Source organism: Calypte anna, chromosome 14 (assembly GCF_003957555.1).
Source record: "Calypte anna isolate BGI_N300 chromosome 14, bCalAnn1_v1.p, whole genome shotgun sequence".
In the NCBI taxonomy this organism is placed as follows: domain Eukaryota; kingdom Metazoa; phylum Chordata; class Aves; order Apodiformes; family Trochilidae; genus Calypte; species Calypte anna.
The window spans coordinates 2233491-2257944 of NC_044260.1; the positions used below are offsets into that span (position 1 = coordinate 2233491).

The following is a 24454-nucleotide window of genomic DNA, read 5'->3' on the forward strand; positions in this document are numbered from 1 at the left end:
GGCCGTGGCTGAGGTCTGCCAGGGTGCTGGCACTGCCACCCCCCTGCTCCTACAGGGTTTGCATCCCCGGAGCACTGCAGAGGGATCAGGTTGGGGTGCAGAGGCTTGGGGGGGACCTTGGACACCTTGGTGGATGGCTCCGGGTAGGTGCAGACCTTCCACATCCTGCAGTGCCAGGGGTCAGTGAAGGCTCCTGTTCATTTTTTTCTATTGCCTTGGAGAGGGGGTTGGGGCTGAGGGTCACTGGTGACAAGTCACACTGTCACACTGTCCCCTCTGCCCGGTCTGAGATGGCTGCAGGGCTCAGGGTGGGTGTCCCCGAAGATGGGGAGTTCCTCTTGAGGCTTGGTACCCACCCTGGGCATCATCCTTCTCCTCCATGGCTGGAAGGAACCATCCTGCGTGGCTAAACCCCCATCTCCTTGCAGGCGCCACTGCTGGGGATGTGACCCAGGGCAAAGCAGGGACCTGGTGTCACCCTGGCTGCCACAGCCATCCCCAGCTTGGGCAGGGAGCTCAGACTGTGTCAGGAGCTGGAGACTCACCCACAGAAAATATCCAAATTACCCTATCAGCTGTGGCTTGGCTCTGGCTCCAGCTGGGAACTGGTGGCTGGATGCTTTCCACTGCTAATTGGGATGGCTGGGCTGGCTCCCATCCTCACTCCCGCCCTTTCTGCTGCCTCTTGGCAGGGAAAGTGATGGGATGCATCCAAAGGGTGCTGGGCTATGCGTGCCAGGGCAGCCCCCTGGGCTGGCAGGAGGATGCTGGGGCAGCAGTGCTGCAGATGTTGGGGAAAGCAGCACAAAATGTGGGGTCTTTTGCCCTTCAGAACAACCCAAATCTCTATAATTCCTTATGATGCTTCTATCACTCAAACCCAGCTGGAGCCAGGTAAGAACTGGAGCCATTTGAGTAGTGGAAGTAATTTAAATAAGCTACAAAAGCTCAGGGGTGGCAATAGGGGTGCCTGGTGGTGACAAATAGGGTTGGTGGTGACAAAGCTGTGACACCAAGGTGAGGGCCGGTGGCCCTGTTTGTGGTGCAGTCAGGAACCTGCAGCACCCCTTCCTTCCTCCCAGAATTTTGTTTTTTAGATAGATCTGCTTATTTCGGGGTGACCACAGGCTCTGCCCAGGCACCTCTCCTTGTCCCTCCAGGCAGCAGTGGGCACGGGCACTGCCACCACCCCCGGGCAGCACCCAAAATGTTCTCCTGGTTGTGATGTGGAGATGCTGGAAGCAACGAGCTCCAGGCCCTGGGGTTTGTGTGGGAAGAACAAAACCAGGTTTTTCTCTCTTGACCAGTGGTTTGGGAGCCAGGAACACCTCCAGCCTGATGGGATGGGTGGTAATTAGACTTGGGGCTGTGTAAAAATGGAAGCAGGTTGTTTACTGAGCTGGCCCTGCCTGAGGTTTTATTCCTGGCGTGGCTGCTGGAAAAACTCTGAATTACTCCCCTTCTGCAGGTAGAAAATGTCAGAATTATCTCCCTTCTGCTGGTACTGGGGGGGGGTCTTGCCAGCTGGGGCAGCCCTGGGTGCTGGACCCAGCACCTTTCTCCCCAGTCTCTGGTGTCAGGGACCATCTGCTTTTATTTCCCTGGGCCCTGGCGTCCCACCAGCCCCTTCTCCCCTTCCCCCTTCTTTATTTATAGCTTTTTGCCAACATCTGGAGTTTGAGCTGCTCTGAGCTGGCTGCCTGTGAGCTGGGGGGGATGGGGATGGAGCTGGGGGGGATGGGGATGGAGCTGGGGGGGTGATGGAGCTGGGGGGGTGATGGAGCTGGAGGGGGGGATGGAGCTGGGGGGTGGATGGAGCTGGGGGGGATGGAGCTTGGTGGGATGGAGCTGGGGAGGGATGGAGCTGGGGAAAATGTGTGTGGCTGGGGAAGAGGGAAGCCCCCAAGCCATTTCTGCAGCTTGTGGGGGGCTGCAGCAGCCCAGCATGGGGCTGAGGACCATCTGGGGGTTGGGAAGCCACAGGAGCATCCTTGCTCTGTTTTTTCTGATGGTGGGAGAGCTGCTGTGTCCTCACCCCCCCACACCCAGCACAGCCCTGGGGGTGTTTTGCCTCCCTCCTTGCAGTGCTGCCAGCTCGGTCCCACTTCCCTGCTGGGTTTTGAGGCTCTTTTGACATTTACCATCAGCCCTGTCCCCTCCCCACCCCCTGCAAAGGGTCACAGAGGTCCCCCTGGCCCGGGGGGATGCAGGGCTACAATAGCCCTTTTTCTGGTGCTGCTTTAACGGGAAAATTTGAGTCATTCCTGGGGGAAGGGGAATGCAGACCCTGTCAGGATCCCTGGCAGGGTGGTGGCTGGAGGCAGGACTCCTGCTCCTGGCCATGGTGCCAGTCCAAAGCCTCCTGGTTCTCAGGGTGGGCAGGGCTGTGGTTGGTGCTGGCAGCCAGAGTGAGGGTTCTGGCTTCCCCCCCTTTCCTCCTTCCTCTTTGTAGCCTGGAAAGCATTGGGATTTGGGGACCCCACTCCTCAAATCAGGGCCATAAGCATCTGCCTGGGGTTCAGTGCATCCCTAAATGTGAGGGAGAGCAGCAGCCTCTGAGCTTCCAGCAGAGCTCCCAGTATAACCAGTGCTGCCCAGCTCAGGGTGGGTGTCAATGGGTCCCTTGTTCTGGGCCCTTTCCTCTGTGGGTTTCTCCCCCTGTTTGCCTCCTGCCCAGTTCCTGGCATCCCCCAGGGCTGCTCTGCTGCTGGGCTTGGGGCTTTGGTGAGGATCTGGCTCTGCTGGAGCTGCTTTTGGGCTCTGCATCCATCCCCATTTCTGCTCCAAGTTGGGCTCCAGGGGATGGGTGGAAGGCAGAGGGGTTTGTGGGGTCAGGGGGAGCAGAGGGGCAGCTGCCTGTACAGCATGGGAATGGTCCTGGGACCTGCAGGGGGGTGGCACAAAACCTCTGCTCAGGGATCCTGGGGAGCAGGGGGGATGTCCCCAGGGAACCCCTGTGAGCCAAAAGTTGTCCCCAAGAGTCCCCAGCGCCCAGCAGCAGCACTGGAAACTCTTAAGGGGAAAAAAAAAATAAATTAAAAATCAGATGCTGATGGAGCTGCCATGAGATTGTGAGAGCTGGCAACACCCAACCCAGTTATTTTATTTTTTTTTTTATTTTCACTGGAAGTGTTTCATTGTTATTTAATGTCTTGCTTGTGCATTTTTAAATGGATCAGCCTGCACAGTGTTTCCGAAACCTTTTTCCTTCTAAAATGATGATTTGCCTCAAGCTGGCAGCTCCAGGGCTGCTCTGGCAATGCCCCCTTATCCTCCAAGCAGCATTTATCAGCTCCCAGGTACCTGTGGCTGGGTACAGGCAGGGATGATGTAGGTGGGGTAGGACGTGCTGCCCCAGTGCTCCTTAATTCCAGTTTATGGCATCAGTGACCAGTGGTAGCAGTTGGATTCCTGGAAAAAAAATCTTCTTTATTTTTCAGGGCTTTTTGCATGCAATTTTTTATTTTTTTTTGCATGCAAATAGAAAAAAAAAAAACCAAAAACAAGTAATTTTTGTTGCTTTTTAGTGTAGAGGTAAATCTAACTCACCCAGTAAAACCAATCCCACCAGAGCGTTTCTGCAGGGCTGTGCTAAGGTGCTGGAGTTCTCCAGAATGCTTGGTTCCAGGGTTTGGGTTTCACAAAGGTTAAATCCCCCCCCAGGAGCTTAGGAAATATCTTCCCAGAACACAACCAGGGAAATGTTGGCACTGGTCAAAAAGAAAATAAATAGCAGAGCTGGCAAGAGCAGTGGCAGCTCCGGGCTGAGCATGTGCTGGGGGGTGGGTGAAGGAAAGAGGAGCAGGGGGGGGTCCCAGAGAGGGGCTTTGCAGGCTCCTACTCCCAGACCTGCTCTTGGTTTGGGGTTTGTTGGCTTTTTCTGGTTTTTTTCTTGCTTTTTTTTTTATTTTTTTTTCTCCAGGGACTGAGGATTGTGTTAGTTGGGAGGTTTAAGAGCCCAGAGAAAAGCCCTGGATCATCTCTGGGGGAGGATAAGCAGTTTTACCCAAGGATTTCTGCTCAGAACAGATGCTGACGTGGGGAGTTTTAATTATTTAATTGTTTTTTAAACCCCAAGATCCCCAGTTTGGTTTTTGGTTAGGGACCTCCAATTCAGGGCAAGCAGCCCCGTGTAGGACACAGCTCTGGTTCCCACCCTCCCAGCCAAAGGGGACTTGCAGATAATGCTTTCCCCTGGGGGTTTTATTTATTGAGTGATTTATTTATTGAGTGATCCCCCAGCCCTCCTGCTTTGTCCCCTTCCAGACCCCTGGGGACCCCCCCACTGGGACAGCAGCTGCATTTTGGGGTGATTTTCTGTATTCTTTCACATTTCTGACTCCTTAAAAACGCAGCAAGGGGAAGATGGTCTAAAAATCTCATTTCTAAACCCAACCAGGTGTTGCCAGAGGTGTTCTGGGGAGCTGTCCCCCTGTTCCCTGCCGCATCCCTGGAGCCTCCTGCATCCTTTGAGGTCGCGTGGGTCCGACCCCCTTTGGCCAAGTGAATCATTTCCTGTTTTCTTCAGGGTTTTTGTTTTTTTTTTTTAAGAACTCCAAGGCAAGCTGGAAACATTTGCAGATGGGGTGAACTCACTGTGCTGGGGCCATGGGAAACACAGGGGCCTGGAGAGGATGTGCTGGGAGCCCTGCCCTGCGCGGGGCTCCATCCACCAGGGGATGTTGCACTCCTCATTTTCCCTTTTTTTTAAGTACATATCTCTGTGTTGAGGTGTCCATGGCAAGAGGATCACCCTGAGCAGGTGCCTGTGGGGTTCTTTTCCTCTCAAGCTTGTCCTGGTTATATCCACACTCCACGAAGTTTTTCTTGCAGCTCCCTCTTTGCTTTTTCTTTTAAAAACTTTCGGGGCCATCTCTGCCAACACTGAGGTGCAGTTTGCTCTGAGCAAGCCCTGGTGATGGTGATGGGTGCTGCTGGCCCTTGTTTGTCAGCCTTTTGTGAGGAATTTGGGGTCACCAGGGTGCCAGGGCAGCACGGGCTGCTCCTCTTGCATCCCTTTTCCTCCCAGATGCTGGGACTGAGCTGGTGCTGATCAGTCCTGATCCATCCCCATGAGGCTCAGCCAGGCTCAGGAGCAGAGCTGGGATGTTTATTTATGTCCCATCAAGCTGGGGTCAGAGGGGCACTGGGGTTAGAGGGGCACTGGGGGTGAGGGGCAGCTTTTTCCCCTCCCCATGGGGGGGTTCTGCCTCCCCAGGTCTCACCTGTGACATTCAGATGGTCCAAGCCCGTGGTCACCATCCCCACTGGTGGCACGGGGACACACACACACACACACACACACACACACACACACAACACAGTCAGTGTCACTCTGCATCTTGTCCCTGCCTGATGCCCCTCTGGAAATCCCTTCTTGGAGGGGATGAAGGGGCAGATCAGCCTCCCCTCCAGGTGACTTTAACCCTGGCAGCAGGAGCTGAGCTTTTGGCCACCTGGTAATCAGCTTCCCCTCTGCTCCTCCTGCAGGGATCAGGTCCTGTCCCCACGGGACATCACTGGGTTCAGCTCCTCTCTGCCCTCCCTGCTGGTCCCACCATGACTGCCAGGAAAAAAAAATCACCTTGTGTCACTGTGCAGATGGGTCAGGGCTATTCCTTGTCATCACGGGGCCACACGGGGACCATGGGGACAGTGTGGCTCCATGGTGGCAGTGGGAAATGTCCTTTGGCTTGTGGATGGGACCTGATTATCTTGAGGGTCCTTTCCAACCCTAATGATGCTCTGCTTGTTTGGCTCTTGCTGCAGCTGGAGCCCCTCGGATCCCCCATGTAGGTGGTGGCTGGACCAGGTCTCCTGGGCATCAATCCTGGGTGTCCTAAGCTCCTGCAGCCCTTCCTGGGGAGGAATTGGCTTTTGAGCAACATTGGGGGTGTTTTGCAGAAATAATCCCATGGGCAGATCCAGTGGGATGCCAGGTTGGAGCCGTGCAAGGAGAGGAAGAGGTGCAGGATGGGTGTTCCATGGCCCAGAGAAGAATGTGGAGGAAATTGTTCTCTGGGTTTTTAATTTGAAAGGAAAGGCTGTGAGAGATTTCACCATAAATGTGATCTGAAAAAAAACAAACCAAACAACCAAACTAAGGGCTGTTAGCAGGAGGGAAGTGGTGTTTCAGAGAATCCCAGACTGGTTTGAGTTGAGAGGAACCTGAAAGCTCACCCAGTGCCACCCCTGCCACCAGCCCAGGGTGCTCCAAGCCCCATCCAACCTTCAACACCTCCAGGGATGGGGCAGCCACAGCTTCTGGGGGCAACCAGGGGCTCAGCACCCTACCAGGGAAGAATTTCTTCCTAAAATCTCATCTCCTCTCTTCCAGATTAAACCCATCCTGGGATCGTCACCTTGCAGCCTCTCTGCTGGGGGGTGCTGGCACCTGTGGGTGATGCCCCTGGCACCAAGGAGATGGCATTGCCTTCACTGAGGTTCACCCAGTGTCCTGGGCAGCCCAGCTTCACCCAGGCTCCCACCTTTGGTTCCTTCCTGCCCAGGGCTGTGGCTGCTGCCTTGGGGGGTTCTTGGCACACGGGTGGATTTTATCTGGGCTGCTTCTGGTGAAGGAAATGCTTTTTTTTTTTTTGCTGTTTTGTTTAAAAAATTTTTTTCTGGAATGGTGTTTTTTTTAACAATTGATTTTCTAAAATAGCCTCAATGAGAGGAAACTCATTTGTTAACCTGTCCCTGGTCAGGGGGACAGGGTGCAGGTCCCTTCCTCGGGAGCTTTAGTTACGGTCGCATCTCCTTGCAAGCAAGAACCCACCCTGGAAGAAAGAACCCACTCCTTCCTCTGTTCCTCAGGATCTAAACGGCCAGAAGGAGCTGTGCCCACGTCTCTGCCACCTGAAGAAAGGTCCCAATGGCTACGGCTTCAACCTGCACAGTGAGAAGTCCCGCCCGGGCCAGTTCATCCGCTCCGTGGATCCCGACTCCCCCGCATCCCGAGCAGGGCTGCGGCCCCAGGACCGCCTGGTGGAGGTGAGGGGGGGGCAGCACCTCCCTCCTGGGGAGCCTGTGCGGTGTCCTCAGCACACACCACCCAGAGATGCTCACCAGGGACCTGTCCTGCTGGGGAGAGGGACAACAAAAGTGGTGGGACCCTGGAGAAGCCTTAGAGCTGCAACCAACCCCCATTCCCTGATTGTTTCCCTCGGGTCCCCCCTCTCTTCCTCCATCCCACAGCACTCTCAGCCCCACGTGGGTGTCAGGGCAGGGGTTTTGGGGTCCTGGAGCAGCTCATTCCAAAGGGGAGAGCTGGAGCTGGTGCCCCTGTGCCCTCTGTGTGACTGCAGAATGAGTTTGTCCCCTAGTAAATAATAACAGCAAAGCACTCCCTGGCTTTATACCCCCGTGAATAATTATTCCCCAACTGGTGGGAGCTGCTGCCTCTTCCCAGCACCTGAAAGTTTAATGCCAGGAGCAGCAGCAGCAGCTCCCGTGTTGTGGCGCGGGGCCGTGTGATTTATTTATTGGTGCTTGGCCAAGTGCCTGCTGCACACAAAGCAGCCAGGGGGGAGCTGGGAAACCTGATCCCCTCCCCTCCCTTACCTGCTCTTTGGGGTTTCCATAAATATTTGATGCCCCCCAGCCCCGTGCTGCCTGGCAGAGCTCGGGCAGGGGTGAGCTGCGGGCAGGGCTCGGGGTGAGCTGGGGGAGCAGGAGGAGGGGGGGGGATGAGCTGGCAGCTGAGGTTGCTGGTGAGATGCAGATCCCTGGGGAAGGGGGTGGGATCCATATCCTGGCCTTCAGGACCTGCTCCTGCCCCCAGGTTCTTGTTCAGGAATCCACAATGCAAAATGTGCAGCTGGGCCAGCAGCATTTCCCTGTTTCATCCTTTCATGCTGGGGAATGGACAACTGCTGCCTCTGGGTTGTGCTGAGGATTGGACAACCTGACAGCTCCCTGACATCCTCAGCACGACCCAGAGGCAGTTGTTTATCACCCAAAAAGCTCAGCTTTGAAACTAGAAGGACCATGGCCAGGACCAGCCCATCCCTGAGCTGTCCTGCAGCATCCTGGGGCTGCCTGGGCGGTGCCACACTGGAGCATCTCGGGTCCCAGGGGGCTGCCAGGATGGGGTGACCCCCATTCCCTGCCACATTCCCAGTGTGTTCCAGGGACTGGTGCAGGAGAAGGGAGTTAATGAAGGTACCAGACCTCTTGGCAGGCCAAGCTGTGAAGGGTGGGTTGAGCTTTGCTGGAGCATTGTAAAAAGTTGATTGCAGAAAAATGGGCCCAGCAGTGAGGGGCTGGGTGGCTCAGAGCCCTTGTCCCCTCAAAGGGACAAAGAGTGATTCATTCCCCACCCCCAACAATGCCTCCAAATCACAATTGTCCCCTCGCTGCAGGGAACAATCAGGAGCAGGGGATCACATTCCCTGGTAGGTCCTGGCTCACACGCAGGGAAGGGAGAGATTAATCTGTGCAGCAGACAGAGGAAATCTGGGGGGTTCCATCACGGAGGGATGAAGGATGGCAGGGAAAGGAGCAGGACACAGGTGGCACCCAGCCAGCTGCCTCTGGTTGCCCATGGAGGAAGCCTGAAGTGCCTTTGACCCGTCCGAGGTGAAGGCTGGGTCTGACACCATGAGAAAGGGCAGGAAGAGGTGTTTGGATATGGTTGGGTGAGGTGATGGAGAAGTCTGAGGGCTGTGGATCCCCAGGGATGCCTTTGGGATGCGGTGACACAAAGGATGTTCTGGGGGATGGGGAGAGGGGCAGACAAAAGCCTGCAGCCTTCCTGTTATCCCAAGGGAAATGAAAAGAGGAAAAATCCCATCCTTCAGGGGATGAGGAGGCTGCTCTGGGGGTCTGGGGCCAGCATCTCTGCTGCTGGAGGTGGGGGGCACAGACTGGGGCTCTGATGCTGTGGCTTTGCAGGTGAATGGGATAAACGTGGAAGGGCTGCGGCATTCCGAGGTTGTGTCCCACATCAAATCCCGGGAGCACGAAGCCAGGCTCCTGGTGGTGGACCCCGAAACAGATGATTACTTCAAGAAGCTGGGGGTGACCCCCACGGAGGAGCACACCAAAGGTGAGACCCCTCCTTCCCTGGGCCACCCCTCTGCCTCTCCGTGACTCCGGGTGCCATGGGTGGGATTCCAGACGTCAGGGAGACTCATGCTTCCCTCCTGCCTCATCCCTCAGTAGTTTCCTGAGCACCACCCAGCTATTTATACACAGTGAGAATGCTTCCTAATCTAACAAAAAAACCCCAAAAAACAACCACCACCAAACCCACAACCAAACCCATTAGTTATATTTTTTTTTTTACACGGGGAATAATTAACTTGGGAACTTGCTGCCCCTCTGGCAGAGCCTGGTGGGGCTCAGGGGGAGCCACAAGGGATGGTCTGGCTGGGAAGAGTGTGACAAGCTCAGGGGTCTGCCCTGGGTGCTGGGGAACAGGCAGTAAATCCCTTTTTTGCTTCAGTGAAGGAGCTGGGTGCATGGAGCAACCTGTGTGTGTGTGTGCAGGGAAGGCTTTCACGCCCCGGTGATCCCAGGGTCAGCTGCTGCTGCTCAGGGAAATGTTTTGCCTTGCTGGGGAGAAACCTGGCAGAGAAAGCTGCTTGTCTGCTCCCCAACCTGCCCTGCCACAGCTCCCGGGGTGGGCAGGGGGAGCAGGGACCTTCCCTCCCACCCCCCCTGAATGGGGAGCTCTGTCTCCCAACCCAGCTGCTCCCTCACGGGTGCTCAATGTGGGGGTTGTCTGAAAAAAAAAATAATAAAGGGTTGAACAATGCAGAGAAGGGGTGAGAGTGGTGTCAGATGCTGCAAGGAGGAGCTGGGGTGATGGAGGAGCTATGAAGGAGCCCTTGTTCCCCAGGGGGGACACACGGGGGGCAGGGGGTCACCGAGCACCTGGATGGGGGCTGCCAGGCTGGGGTGGTGCCTGTGATGGGCACACAGTGCTCTGGGGAAGTGTTTGCAGGCTAAGAGGAAAGAATAAGTGAGCTCTTGAATCAAACTGGCCTCAGGCTGACCATTGCAAAGCCTCCCAGCTGAGCCCAAGCACTGCAGGGAGTGTGTTTTAAGAGGCACGGAATAAATTTGATTGGAAACAACCAAATCATCAAGAGCTCTGCACCTTGCAGGAGTGAGGAAGTAGGAAAATAGTTCCAGACACACTAAAGTTTGAAATTGCTTTATTTTAGGCTAGTTCCACTTCAGTATTCCTTCTGATTTGAAGTTTGTTTCTCATTTAAATAACATTATCTTTATTATCCTGGAGACTTCAGCATCGTTTCTGCCACGAGCTTTGTTCTGCTTGCCCAGAGCTGATGCTGGAAGCACGAGGCTGACATTCAGCATCACAAAACTCTCAGATCCCAACACCAGCACTGAGCCTTTCGCACCAGCACACTCTCAAAATAGTGATTGGGGTTTTTTTGGGTTTTTTGTTTTTTTTTTACCTGCAAAGGTGCCCAGATTTGCAGGAGGGATCCCTGCAGCTCCCAGATGGAGCAATGCCAGCTGTGTCCCTGTGTGCTGCAGGGAGATGGTGGCTTTGGAGCTGTACCCTGGGTTTCTGCTTTTGGCACTTGGTTTTTCTGCTCTTGCTTCCCTGGATTTGGGGTTCCAGGGTGATGTGCACCCCCACTGGTGTCTTGCACACAAGAAGCATTGATGCTTCTCCTAACTCAGCTAGCAACCCCATCACAGCTGACACATCTGGTAGCCTGGGCTAGATGAGACCTTGTTGTGCCTTTAGCAGTGACTCCAGTGTGGTGACCAGCAGTTAATCTGGGTTAAATTTGCCATGGCCTGGAATATCCTCAGTGCAAATCCTTGGATGTGAGCAAAAAACAGGGAACCTGGGCAGGGGTTTGTTTGTCACACACTGCTCTGACACCAACAAGATGCTGACTGGGGAGAAGAACTCTGGGTTGGGGATTTCTGATTAAATGGATGGAATTTGGTTCCAGGAAGGCAGAAAGAGGGGGTGGGCAGGTAGGCAAGGGCTGCTCCATGGGGCAGCAATCCCAGCTGACCCCCCTGATCTGGTGTTTTCTCCCTCTGCTCTCCAGGTGTGGTGCCTCAGCCCATGACAAACGGATCTGCCCAGACCCAGGTGAGGACCTGATGGCTCCAGGATGCCCTGAGGGGAGAAGCAGGGTGTCTGGGCAGCACCCTGGGGTGGCTCAGTGCAGGGGTGGGGGCTCAGAGGTATATAGGGGGAGATGCCAGGCTCCTGGTGGGTCAGAGCAGAGAGGGAGGGATGCTCATCATGTCCCCAAGGCTCCTTTAGCTCCTGCCTGCTTTTCATTGCTTCCTGCTGGGCACTGCTGGTTTCAGCCCCATTCCATCCATCCCCCTGACCAGAGCAGTGCTGGCAGGATGGGAATGAGGGATGAGGGACAGCAGCAAATCCCAGGGAGCTCTTGGGTGGGTTTGTGCAGGGTTCCTGTGGCACCACTCTCCTCTCCTGGCCCTGGACTAGCCTGGCATTGCTTGGGATCTGTCTGTCCACAACCCCCCCCCTAGCCCAGAGCATTTTTCTGCCCAGCTTTTTATTTCTTTTCCAACTGTGTCTTGGTGCCACCTGGATTAACCCTTTAATTCCCCCCAGCTGAATGGAGGATCCACATCTTCATCTCACAGTGACCTTCAAAGTCCTGGGAAAGAATCAGAGGTAAATCCCCTCCATTTCCTTTCTCTTTTACATCCCTGTAGGTCCATACTTGTACTGATGCCTTTCAGTGTGTGTTCAGTTTTATGTCACAGACCTGGGTACATTTGTATCCATCCAGAAAGAAAAATCCAGAGGTTTTTTTTTTTCACCCTTTGGAGTATAAAATGTGCATGAAATGGGTCCCAGCCCAGAGGTGGCTGCAGTGCTAGGATGGATCCAAAGCTCCTTGGGGTGGCTGGTCAAGAGCTGGGGACCCTCAGGGTGACATTGGGCTGTCCCAGGGGTGGTCTTTGCCCTCTTTGTCCAGGGGACTGCAAAGAGGAACAAGGGAGGGGAAAATTGAGAAAAGCCCAACTGCTTTTAGCCTGGAGCTAAAACAGGGAATTTATCAGTGTTGGTGTAGGCAGAGGGTGCTATTCTCTTGGTACAACTCATTTAGGAGGGTTTGGTTTGGTTTGGTTTTTGTTTTTGTTTTAAATGCAAGTAATTCTAAAGTGCCCCAGAATTCATCCTCATCCTGTGGCTCTGCCACAAGTGGCAGGATGGCTCCGTGCAGGTGCTCAGCAGGGGCTGGGCTGGTTCTTGGTGCCTTTGTCCTGTCCCAGAGGGCTGGGAGCCAAATACTGGTGGCACTGAGCACCCAGAGCCTCCAAACCCCCGCACACCACCTGTGACCCAGAGCCAAACGCCTGCAGTCTGGCATCTCCCTTTCTCTCTGAGCATTAAATAACACATATCCAGCCCCAAGGGCTGCTGCCTGTGGAAATCTAGGCTGTGTCCTGCTGCCCCAGCCTGGCAATTCCTCCCCCTCACTCCCCCCTGTTAGCCAGAACTCCTCATTTTCCCTGCAGACGAGCAGAGCAGCTTCTTTTCCCTCTGGCAGCAGCTTCTCTTTTTCTCCTTTTCCACTTCCAACTCTGGCAGCCACACATTTTTTTAAATTTATTTATTTATTTTCCTAAGCAGGGGCAAAAAACCAAACCAAATAACCCAAACCCCACCAAATGCAATGTAGTGATGAGCTGTGTGGTCACACGGGTGCTGCCACCACTGGAGAAACCACAGACACGGCACAGAAGGGAAGGACTTTGACCTTCTGCTCCAAAAAAAAAACAAACCCCAACCCCTGCCTGTTTGCTTGTCGTGGGTGCTGGGGCTGTGAAGATCAGCTTGGCTGTGCCTGGTGGTGGTGGTGACATTGCCCTGGGCTGGGGACACCTCGTGTTCCATCCATCCAAGGGAGGAGGTGGAGTTGCCATCCCTGGAGGTGTTAAAAAAAACAACCCAAAAGTGTGTCTGTAGCACTTGAGGACATGGTTTATTTGGGTGGTGGTGTTGGGCTGATGGTTGGGCTGGGTCTGAAGAGGTCCTCTCCAACACGAATGGTCCTGTGATCCCTTCTCCATGCAGGATGGAGACCTGGAGAAGAGAGACCCGTTCGAGGAGAGCGGGCTGAGCCTGAGCCCCACAGCTGCTGAGGCCAAGGAGAAGGTGAGGGCCAAGCGGGTGAAGAAGAGAGCTCCTCAGATGGACTGGAACAAGAAACGAGAGATTTTCAGCAATTTCTGAGCCTGGCTGGGGGCTGCTGCCCATCACCCTCCTGCCCTGCCCCAGCTGGGACATTTCTGAGGTGCCTACGCCCTGTCCTTCAGTGTCCACGTGAGATGCTCTGTGCTCTGCTCTTCACTGGTTGCTTTTACAAGGCGTATTTTAAAGTCCTTTTTTATTTTATTTTATTTTTTATTATTATTATTATTATTATTGTTACTCACCAGCGATTCTCATAAGACAAATGTGACCAAAGCTCTGTGTCTTGCTGGCCCTTTGGCTCTGCCTGCCTGCTGTCCCCTGTTCCTGTGAGAAAGGACTGGAATTGTTTCACTCCTGTTTCTTCCCTGCATTGTTTAGGCTTCTAGGATATATAATTTTTTTTATTTTTTTTTTTTTTTTACTACTTCAGGCTGTTTGTTTTGGTTTTGTGGGTGTCCCAGACTGAGCCCCATGGGATGCTCTGTGCCCCTGAGGTCTGATGGCCTCGTGCCCCTGCTGTGGGGGGACCCACAGGGTGGGATGTACCCAGCACCCCATCTGCTCCCACAGTGGGGGAAAAGGGGAGCGACTGGAAATTGCTTTTGTTGGCTTTGCTGTTGAAAGGAAAAGGTTTTGTTTTGTTTTGTTTTGTTTTATTTTAAATGAAGACCCACATGTTTCCAGTTAGCTTAGGAACCTCCCCCTCCTCACCAGTGACTCCTGCCCTGGCAATAAAAGCCCCTTTTTCATCCCTGATGGCTCTGCAGAGGGGAGAGGGCAGGATTTTAAAACAAACCCCAAACTCAACAGCCCAGGTGCCTCAGGCCTTGATGTTTGCAGCCATGGATGCAGTGGGGGAAGGCAGAGATCGGGGCCATCCCTGCCCCAGGGTGCTGCTGACCCAGCTCCAGCAGAAGAGAAGAGCCACGAGATGCTACAGAAACTCTTTGGACAGACTTGTGAGGGATCCAGCTCTGGCCAAGGACTTGGTGTGGAGGAAGCGGGCTGAGTCCTGAAGTGTGCCTGGGTGCTGGGTCCTGGAGCAGGGTCTAGGTCCTACCTGGGTTGTTGCCTCTGGGTTGGTGTTTGGTGCCTCCAGCCTGTGAAGCCATCACCACTGGGAGGTGTCCATGGGGTCTCTGGGAAGTGTCCTGTGGGACTGTGGGGTCTCTGGGAGGAGGTGTCCATGGGGTCTCTGGGAGGTGTCCATGGGGTCTCCATGGAGCTGGCTCTGAAGCAGGCAGGGGGGTGATGGAGTGGGCAGTTGTTCTGGCTTTCTCCAGCCTCCTTTGAAACCATGCTGCTCTTGGCATGAGAGCCTCAAAAAAACCCCCGAAAACCAGCTCTTTAAAGCATTACAAATGAAGCTCACTTTAAGCTCTTTATTCCTTGCCTTTGGCTGTAAATGGGGGCAGATGACTCAGCTGAGGAACACGCTCAGGGGTTGCAGACCGAGGTGTTTTCCCAGGGCAGGTCCTGGTCCCCTCCCTCTCCCGCAGCTCCTGGGATTTCAGCTCCAATGCCAAGGCAACCGTGGGAAGGGACCAGGCACAGCAGGACAAAGCAGGACAAACCCCTGTCCTCAGCTAAAAGCAGAGGAAGGAATTCCTTGGCCAGGGATGAGCCTTGTGCAAGAGGTGGCCACGAGCTCCGGCACCGCTGGGTTCCGAGTTGGTGGCCGTGGGGTCAGTCAGGGATATTTGAAGGGCTGCGTGTGTATTTCTGGAGTTTGGAGCTAAAAGGTGCCTTAGGACACGTAGTGCTCTGCTGGGCAGTGGGCTGGGGGTCGGTGTGGGGCAGGGGTCTGCGGGAATGGAGTCAGGAGCTGGGGCTGCACCGGGGAGCACCCGATGCCCGTGGCTATGGGAAGCAGGGAGAGCCTCGGGGTGAAGGAGGTGAGTTCTCTTTTTTTTTCTGAAAGTTATCTTTTAGCAATGTTGTTGGGCTGAATAGGTTGAGAAGAAGGACTTGGGAGAAGCAGCAGTGCAGGTTTTGGTTGTCAGTGAGGATCCTAGCAGAGGGGTTTGCCTCCCCTCCAGAGCTCTGCCATTAACCAAACCACCTCTTCCCTACCCTGCAATGAAGACAATTCCCTGTTCTTTTCAGCCAGCCCCAAATATTTGCTTCTATAAATGAGTCACCTTCTGAAGGAGCCCTGGTTTTTCTCATGGGTCCTTCCTGTGCCTCCATAGCCAAAGCCCAGCAGTGCCCCAAGGTCTGGGCAGGGCAATGTTCCCCATCCCACCCAGCTCCATCCTCCTGACACCCAAAAGAGAGCTCAGACCTGACTGTAAATGCCACACTGCCCTGGACCCCTGCAGCTGAGAGGTGGGGGAGAGAGGAGAACGTGTAGTTTTTGAATGCAGATCAAAAAAAAAAGAAATAGGGTGTGCAGGTCTGTACTGGTAAGATTTCAAAAATCTTAATCTCTGCTTAGTCCACGGAAACAGCTCCTGGTTAAAGCACTTATCGTATTTCTGACATCTTGTAGCTCAGTAGCAATTATTCAGTTCCTGTACATTTAACTCGGAAAAGACAAAAAAAAAAAAAAAAAAAAAAAAAAAAAAAAAAAATCGGTGAAGTATAAGGCTGTCAGCTACATTGTAAAAACATAATGTACACTGTAATGTCAGTAATAAACCTCCTTTTCCCATGTACCGAGTGCTCACTTGCTCGTTCCTCATCTGTTTGGTAGGGAACTTGAGAAGGGAATTACAGCCTTCTTTAGCACATTATAAACTTTGCTTCCTCCCCTGCCTGTTTAGAGAGTAGCTGAAATTATTCCTTTGAAGCTCTACAATGAAGTCAGCACTGCCCTTTCTTTGAAGAACAAAAAGGCAGAGGGTGGTGGTGATGTCCCTCCTGTCAGCTCCTGAGCCACACACCAGCCTGGCTCCTGGAACCCTTTCTGGCACACACAGACTGGAGGGAAACGGGGTTTGTCTGCTGCCTGCCCTGCTCTGTGTCACCCCCTGCCACCAGGACCCCAAGGTGACTTCTCCAGGCAGTGACCTCCTCAAGTCTGCAGCTGGATCTCCTCTAGCAGGTTGTGTGTTATGTGCCCCGTGCTTTGCTCAAGCCACCCCTGCTCTCCTCCCTTCCACAGACGCCAGGAATCCTCACAGGTAGGAAAAAACACACCCCCCACCACCTTTATTAAATCTGTATTTACAAGCAGCAGCAAGTTCCCTAGGACAAAGCATTTCTCTGGCTGCTCACAGCCCACTGCTCCACCTTCAGAGCTGCCCCAGCAGGGCTGCTGAGCTTTGAGAAACCCTTTTTCCTCTGGAGAGCTGAGCTGCTGAGCTGGCTGCAGCAGTCTCCTGTCCCCCTGCAGCCACCACTGCAGCTTTCCTGGGCTGCTGCTGAGCCTGAGCAGCTTTGTTGCTCCACAGAAAGAAGCTGGATGGGCCCTCAAGGTCTCTTTGCAGCTGGGCAAATGTCTTGATTGAGGCACTCACTGCAGCGGGGGTTGACAGGCAGGCAGGTCTGCTGGCCAAAGCCCACCAAGAGCCAGTTGAGTTCCCTCCAGAGATCCCTGGAAAAATAAAAACAAAAACCACGTGAGCTTTCTGATCCTGCTGCTTGGAAGGGTTAAAGAACAGCCTCTGCTTTTCAAAAGGTCCCTTTTGCCTCCTGCCTGTTCCTCTTGGCTTCCCCAGGTGTCTGGAGGTGGGTCCCAGCCTCCTGCTAAGAACAACCCTCCCAAGCTTTCCCCTTCCCTCTGAGCTGGGGTGGGGAGCACATGGAGTGCTGGAGGTCCTGTTCCTGTGCTATGGAATGTTCCAGATGTGGAGATGCAAGAGAAGCTGCCAGCTGGTGTGTGATACTGCAGACTGAGCATCAGGGAAGGTCAGAATCCAACCCTGGGCTGATTCTGCTGTGGCCATGAGGCTCAGCAAGGTCCTGTGCAGAAAAAAGCACCAGGATTGGGGCACTGTAAACTTGGCAAGGCAAGAATCTGGCATCATGACCTCTAGGTACCTGCCTGTCCTAGCAGTGACTGAGGTGTCTGAGAGCTCCTTGGGTGTTTCCTGGCTGAGCTGCTGCTGCAGTTCTGGGGGAGGAGAAACACCTGCAGGCTAACACCTCCCCAGAAGGAGGAGGGACCCGAAGTGCAGTCCCTAAAAATGCTGTTAGCAAGGCTGAGTGCAGATGTGGGTCCTGCAGGGAGCTGGAGAGGGTCTGGTGTGGAAGGAGGAGGCTGGGAGCTCACCTGGGCAGCCAGTCCTCCAGTGCCACCCGAGTTTCCTCGGGGTATCTGGTCTGCTGCTTCACCCACTTCAGCCTGTTTGTGATCCTATGCACGTGGGTGTCCACAGCTAGGAAGGGAGAAACCAGGGTTTAGGTGAGGGCAGACACACCTGAAAGGAGAGAGCAGAGCCCAAAGCAGCCCCAAAGCTGCCCCCAAGCATCCCACCAGGCACTGACCCGGAGGGGAAGCTCCCTCTCAGAACAAACCCTGCTGTCTTCTCCCCAGGTCCAGAGCCAAAAGCAAGATGGGATGGATACCTCACAGCTCCTGCCAGGCTCCCAGGACCTGACCCAGCCCTCCAAGCTCTCTGTGTGCTCTGATCCAGCCCAGGGTCCCTTCCTCCCCATGCTTCAGCTGACATTACACAAGTTGGGATCTCTGCCCCTGGGTTTACCCAGCTGGAAAACACATTTCACAATCCCTACCAACACCAAAGGGTTTGTGAGGCTCAGAGCAATGTTTATCGAGGTCTTTTTGGAGCTAAAAAGCTCTGAATGCAAAGTATATTATTGTTAGATCAGCAGTGATAAACCTGTCTCTGTGGCTAATTGGACAAAACCCAGGGAATTGCTGTAAACAGGAAGACCAACTCTTGCCTACTAAATCAAAACTGAGTGCACAATTATTTGGAAAGCAGTTGGCTAGGTCTGCCTCCCCCCAGCCTTCCTTCCCTTACAGCAAGGAGAGAACAAGAGACCCCCCCAATGCTGGCAAAAGCCACATCTGGGGTCACCAGTGGGGCTGGGGGCTCCCTCTGGGGCTGGCACTCCTCAGGTAGCTCCATTCCCAGCTTTCCCAGGCTTCCTCCATTAAGCAGTAACCACACTTGGAATATTAATCTGTCCCCAGGAGCCCCCAGGCTGGGCTGAGAGTTCAGCTCCATCTGCTGGCAGCTGAGCTCCCCAAACCTGCAGGGAGCAGCAGGGACCTTGAGCTCATTCCCAGGGTCACAGCCCTCTGCTCCCTGTCCCTTCCTGCTCAGTAGCCACCCCAAACCTGTGGCCACCTCTGCCCAGCTGTAGGAGCCCCAACAGAGCAGGGATGCTGCAGCAAGGGGGTGTCCACCTCTCCTTTCCACCACCCCTTGGGAATTACCAGGTGCCCACGGGAATCTGGACTCAGCTCCTGCTCTTGCTCCTGCCCTCTTTGGCCAAAGCAAAATCCCAAATGAGATTTGTGTAAGTAGGAGCAACTCCAGAAAAGAAAAAAAAAAGAAAAAAAAAAAGAAAAAAAAATAGCTTCAGGCTGCCCTAAAACTATTGGGAACTCCCAGAATGACCTCAATCACTTCAGGTCACTTGACACCAAATTATTCTGCTTTTGGTACCCTTTTGGGCACCCACCCAACTCAGCAACACTTTCAGAGCTTACCAGAACCTGAGGGGAAGAAGTGACTGCCCTGAGAGAACTCTGCTAGCAAATTTGGGGAAAAAAACCCATTATTGGGACCGTGCTTAAATCCTATAGCAACCCATCTGCTGGGAGTGGTTGAGGGTCACATCCTTCACCTCCCAAAATACTCTGCAGATGGACTGAAGCAAAACTATCAGGCTCCTGGGGCAGCTTTCCCAACTGCAATGCTTCCCCTCTGCCCAGGGAATGGATCAAGCAGGATTTAGGGGAGGGGAAAGCAGGATCCAACCCACCTATCCCAGACACACTGTCCCAGGCAATGTTCATGGCCAAATGGGCCATTTTGGGCCCCACTCCTGGCAGCTGCACCAGCTCCTCCACAGTCCTTGGGATGTCACCCCCATATTTCTGCTTCAGGATGGCTGTTGTCTGCTTTATGTACTTCACCTTGTTCTGGAAAACCAAAGGGATGAGAAGGAAACCCAAGCTGCCCCCAAACAGAGGGAAAAAGAGAGAAACAGCTCAGCAGACCGAAGCAGCCCTGAGCATGTGGTGCAGGTGAGGCCACACAGTGGGGTTTGCAGGGGGGGTAACTGAGGTCCTGGACTTTTTGGGAGCAAAAAATGTAGAGACCTGAGTAGCTGTGACCTCCAGGCACTGAGGCAAACAACAGAGACTGCTAAAACTGGTGTAAAAAAGCAGCCTCCAGCTTGGCTCCAGGGGGAAGCTCACCCAGGGCACAACAGAGGTTTGCAGCCACCTTCTGCCTCTGTCACTTGCTGTCACCTGCTGGGACTGACCAGCCACAAATCCAGCCTGGAAGGGGCCAGCTGAGCCTCTGAGCTGTCTCAGATGGCTCCGTGGGACTGGGGGGGTAGTGGAAGGGACCCCTCTCCCTGCAGGGTGGGTGGTGGGGCCACGATGCTGCACTCACCCTCCAGAACCCCACAGGGTAAATGAGGTGGCCCAGGGTGGCATCATCCATCTGCAGGATGCTGTCCACTGTCAGGCCACCCTCCCTCAGCCTCTGCATGGCACCTGATGTCACCTGGTCCTTGGTCTGGCTGGAGAGCATCAGGGCCAGCAGCACCTGGTAACGCATCACCTGGGGAGGAGAAAGAGGCTCAGGATGGATCCAGACACCCCTGGGGCTCAGCCCTCCCACCCAGCACCAGTTGAAGTCCAGAGCATGAGAGGGACCAAGCCTGGCTCAGCTCTGTCTGCCTGCAAGAGACTGGAAGAGCTGCAAAAGGCATCAGATGTAACCTTTGAGTTCTATCAGGCACTAAAGGGGAAAAAAAAAACCCTTCAGACACATAAAAATGCAGAGAGCAGCTCCTGCCTGCTGGGATCTCACACCAAGGATGCCACAAAGAGCCAGAGGTTCCTCTGGTGCTGCTGGGAAGGGTTTAGCCCAGACCATTCACTTTCTATTTTTTGACTTATTTTTTCCTCAGATGTGATTCTGTCCCTACCAGAATAAGGAGGAGGATGAAACTAACCTGAACTGACCCAGGACAACATGGAACCCAATCCTTCCTCCAAAAAGTTTACAAAACCCCAGGTGCAGCAGGAAAAACCTCAGAGTGGATGGAAGCAGAGTAAGCTCCCCGTGCATGGAAACTCTGTGAGGAACACTGGGGTGTGCTAAGGGTGACAATGTCCTTTTCTTTTTTTTTTTTGGAAGCAACCCTAGGGGAAAAAAAGTTATTTCCATATGGTGCACTGTGCTCTCCTTAGCCCCAGAGCTGCCCTTGGTGCCACCCCCGTGGCTGCAGAGTGGGTGACACTGAATCCAAAGCTGAGTCCTGCTACACCCTGCATTTATTGTTGTGTTCTGGAGACAGCTGGAGTGGGACAGCTGGAGGGGCCCAAAATGAGAGTGTGGGAGCCTGAGGGTCCAGAGAAGAGCAAGGAGGCTGTGAAGGGATCCAGCACAAATCCTGTGAGGAGAGGCTGAGGGAGCTGGGGGTGTTGAGGCTGGAGAAGAGGAGGCTCAGGGGAGACCTCATCACTCTCTCCAACTCCCTGAAAGGAGGTTGGAGCCAGGGGGGGGTTGGGCTCTTTTCCCAGGCAACTCTCAGCAAGACAAGAGGCCATGGGCTTCAGAATTTTTTCCTAATATCCAACCAGCTGAAGCTCTGTCAGGGGAGGTTTAGGTTGGATATTAGGAAGGAATTCTTTGCAGAGAGAGTGCTGAGGCATTGGGATGGGCTGCCCAGGGAGGGGGTGGATTCTCCATCCATCCCTGGAGGTTTTTAAGAAGAGCCTGAACGTGGCACTGAGTGCCATGGGCTGGGAACCACGGGGGGAGTGGATCAAGGGCTGGACTTGATGATCCCAGAGCTCTTTTCCGAGCCGGATGGTTCTGTCTGTGGGTCAGGGCTGTGGCTGCAGGGTGCTGGTACCTCAGGAGCTGCAGAGCTGTCGTAACATTTGTCCACTCCCATCTGATCCACGGGAGCATCTCTGCTCCTCCTCATCTCCCGGATCCGTTCCAGCTGCAGCCGCCAATCCCTCGGCTCCCAGCGGGGGCTCTGCGGCTCTGACAGCCCCTGCTCAGCACCCTGTCCCTGCTCAGCACCCTGTCCCTGCTCAGCACCCTGTCCCTGCTCAGCACCCTGTCCCTGCTCAGCACCCTGTCCCTGCCCAGCACCCTGTCCCTGCTCAGCACCCTCCCCATGCCCAGACTCATAACCAATGCTGATGTTTCTCCTCCTCTGGCCGTGCCTCCGGGTGCGGGATGGGCTCTGGCTTGGCCCTGGGAGAGAAGGGAGAGAAAGGAGAGAATTCCCAGGGGGAAGGAGCTCCCAGTGCCCCCAGCCCCCCCAAAACTGCCCTAACCTGCTCCTAACCCACCAGTACCACCCCCTACACACCCACCCAGTCCCAACTGGACCCATCAGTACCACCTCACACCCACCCAGTCCCAACTGGATCCATCAGTACCACCCCCTACACACCCACCCAGTCCCAACTGGACCCACGGTGCCGCTGTCCCCCGGGCTGGGCCCTCGCTGTCCCCGTACGCAGGTTCCCGTTCCCCCCCATGCCAAGCCCCGGGAATCCCCGCTCACTCCCCTCCTCCCCCGGTACCTCCAGCCGCCCCTCGGGCCCTGCCGAACCCCCTGGCCCTGCCGAACCCCCGGGCCGCCGCCCGCCCGTTCCCTGCGGACAGAGTCGCGCACATGGCGGCGGCCCCGGGAACTACAACTCCCAGCATGCCCCGCGGCGGCCGCTGCCGGTGCCGGAAGAGGCGGAACTTCCGCTCTGTGCTGGCAGCGCGGGGCTGGGGGGGGCGGTGCGGAGCGGGGTGCGGAGCGGGGTGCGGGTGAGTGGGGGGTGCGGGGATGGGGAGGGGGGGGGAGGCCCCGAATGCCGGGGAGGGCGCTCTGCCCGGGCCGGGGGGAACGGGGCCTGGCGGGGCCTAGCGGGAGGCGGGGCCTTGCTGTGCCCCGGGTGTGCGGGGCTGCCCCCGGCCTGGGGTGGGGGGGTCACCTGGGGGTCCCCTCCCCTGGCAGTCCCTCCCTTGCGGGGTCCCCGCTCCTGGGCTGTGGCCTCTCGCCTGTCCCTCCTTGTGTGTCTGTAAGGGGCTGTGGCATGTCGCGGGGGCACGGGGTGCGGTGTCCTGGGGTGTGCTGGGGGTTGTGGGGTGATCCCTGGGCATGTGGGGTGATCCCTGGGGTTGTGGGGTGTCCCCTGGGGTTGTGGGGTGATTCCTGGACATGTGGGGTGTCCCCTGGGGTTGTGGGGTGACCCCTGGGAATTTGAGTTGTCCCCTGGGGTTGTGGGGTGTCCCCTGGGGTTGTAGGGTGTCCCCTTGGGATGTGAGTTGTCTCCTGAGGTTGTAGGGTGTCCCCTGAGGTTGTGGGGTGACCCCTGGGGATGTGGGGTGACCCCCTTGAGGTTCTGGGGTGACCCTGAAGTTGTGGGGTGTCCCCTTGGGATGTGAGTTGTCCCCTGGGATTGGGGGTGTCCCCTGAGGTTGTGGGGTGACACCTGGGGTTCTGGGGTGTCCCCTGGGGTTGTAGGGTGTCTCCTGGAGTTGTGGGGTGTTCCCTGGGGTTGTGGGGTGACCCTGAGGTTGTAGGGTGACCCTGAAGTTGTGGGGTGTCCCCTTGGCATGTGAATTGTCCCCTGAGGTTGTAGGGTGTCCCCTGAGGTTGTGGGGTGACCCCTTGGGATGTGACTTGTCCCCTGAGGTTGTAGGGTGACCCTTGGAGTTGTGAGGTGTCCCCCCCTTGAGGTTCTGGGGTGACCCTGAAGTTGTGGGGTGTCCCCTTGGGATGTGAGTTGTCCCCTGGGGTTGTAGGGTGTTCCCTGGGGATGTGGGGTGACCCCTAGGGTTGTGAGGTGTCCCGTGGGGTTGTGGGGTGACCCCCCCTTGAGGTTGTGGGGCTTGTCCCCTGGGGATGTGACTTGTCCCCTGAGGTTGTAGGGTGTCCCCTGGGGCTGGGGGGTGTTGCTGTCCCCCCGTTGAGGTTGTGGGGTGACCCTGGAGTGGTGGGGTGTCCCCGGGGATTGTGGGGTGACCCTGAGGTTGTAGGGTGACCCCTGGGGTTGTGGGGTGTCCCCCCTTTGAGGTGAACCTGAAGTTCCTCTGGGGATGTGAGTTGTCTCCTGAGGTTGTAAGGTGTCCCCTGGGGATGTGGGGTGACCCCTGAGGTTGTAGGGTGACCCTTGGAGTTGTGAGGTGTCCCCCCCTTGAGGTTCTGGGATGACCCTGAAGTTGTGGGGTGTCTCCTTGGGATGTGAGTTGTCCCCTGGGGTTGTAGGGTGTCCCTTAGGGATGTGGGGTGACCCCTAGGGTTGTGAGGTGACCCCTGGGGTTGTGGGGTGTCCCCCCTTTGAGGTGAACCTGAAGTTGTGGGGTGTCCTCTGGGGATGTGAGTTGTCTCCTGAGGTTGTAAGGTGTCCCCTGGGGTTGTGGGGTGACCCCTGGGGTTGTGGGGTGACCCTGGGGTTTTGGGGTGTCCCCAGGTGATGGGGCTGCTGGGCTCTGTGTCTGTGTCACGCTCAGCCCAGCAGGGCTGGGATGTTCCTGGGCATTTGGAGCTCCCAGGAGGTGCTGGGACAGCTTTGGGATGTGGGAGCTGGAGCTGAGGCTCCTCTTTCTCTCTCTCTCTCTCTCTCCCTGCCCTCAGTGCTGGAGCAGCTCAGAGCAGCTCAAAACAGGATTTGAAAGATTTTAAAGGCTTTCAGGGTTGTTTTTCTTTTTTTTTCCTGCTTCAAGGCCCCCCCTCAGCCCCCTGCTCTCTCCCTGCAGGGCTGGGTGCTGCTCAGCCATGGCAAAGCCCCAGAGCAAGGACTCGGGATTGAAGGAGAAATTCAGGAATCTCCTGGGGCTGGGAACATCCCGGGGCAGCTCCAAGTCATCCGAGGGCAAGCAGACAGAGTTTGTCATCACTGCAGAAATCCTCAAGGTGGGAGAAGTCAGGGTGGGAAGGGGGGGGATGGTGCTGGGGTCCCCTGAGCTGCTGGCAGGAGGAGGAGGGGGTCACTCTCCTGGGTTTTTTGTCACCCCCCCTCTCTGGTCAGGGCTCCTCTCCCAACTTCCCTGCTGGAATGGATGGAGAACTCGGCTCCTTTGGAGTCACAGCCCTGTACTCTGGTTTTGAATGCTTTGGAGATATTGGCTGGGGTGCTCTGCTCTTACTGCAGGCTCC

General features: G+C 55.4%; 3 protein-coding genes across 5 annotated transcripts in view; 2 read left to right on the forward strand and 1 right to left on the reverse strand.

Annotated features, from left to right (window-relative positions):
- The window catches only part of SLC9A3R2 (SLC9A3 regulator 2), a 29865-nt gene extending 14028 nt beyond the window's left edge, over window positions 1–15837 (forward strand). For 2 of the 3 annotated variants that reach the window (XM_030459567.1, XM_008490584.2), the window contains exons 3-7: window positions 6817–6993; window positions 8896–9049; window positions 11046–11089; window positions 11588–11650; window positions 13061–15837. In XM_030459567.1, coding sequence (XP_030315427.1) covers window positions 6817–6993; window positions 8896–9049; window positions 11046–11089; window positions 11588–11650; window positions 13061–13219 — 597 coding nt within the window. In that variant the 3' untranslated portion in view covers window positions 13220–15837. The remainder of the gene's footprint in view (window positions 1–6816; window positions 6994–8895; window positions 9050–11045; window positions 11090–11587; window positions 11651–13060) is intronic. The other variant, XR_003988153.1, reaches the window with a different exon arrangement.
- A 491-nt stretch (window positions 15838–16328) lies between these two features.
- On the reverse strand, window positions 16329–22010 carry NTHL1 (nth like DNA glycosylase 1). The gene is made up of 7 exons (XM_030459778.1): window positions 21885–22010; window positions 21445–21549; window positions 21197–21333; window positions 19723–19893; window positions 19082–19241; window positions 17397–17502; window positions 16329–16718 (listed from the first exon to the last, which is right to left on the reverse strand). The coding sequence occupies exons 1-7, from the start codon at window positions 21976–21978 to the stop codon at window positions 16595–16597; spliced, it is 897 nt and encodes a 298-aa protein (XP_030315638.1). The 5' UTR covers window positions 21979–22010; the 3' UTR covers window positions 16329–16594.
- A 2019-nt stretch (window positions 22011–24029) lies between these two features.
- TSC2 (TSC complex subunit 2) overlaps window positions 24030–24454 on the forward strand; it is a 33104-nt gene continuing 32679 nt past the window's right edge. Inside the window, 1 exon segment of the mRNA XM_030459526.1 lies at window positions 24030–24211. Within this exon segment, the coding sequence (XP_030315386.1) occupies window positions 24074–24211 (138 nt within the window). The 5' untranslated portion in view covers window positions 24030–24073.

Coding starts and splice junctions, on each gene's coding strand:
- NTHL1 (XM_030459778.1), bottom strand. CDS start 21,978: ATGTGCGCGACTCTGTCCGCAGGGAACGGGCGGGCGGCGGCCCGGGGG. Junction 21,334..21,444: donor GGGTGCTGAGCAGGGACAGG/GTGCTGGGCAGG, acceptor AGGGGCTGTCAG/AGCCGCAGAGCCCCCGCTGG. Junction 17,503..19,081: donor GGACAGTGTGTCTGGGATAG/GTGGGTTGGATC, acceptor CTCCCTTCCTAG/CTGTGGACACCCACGTGCAT.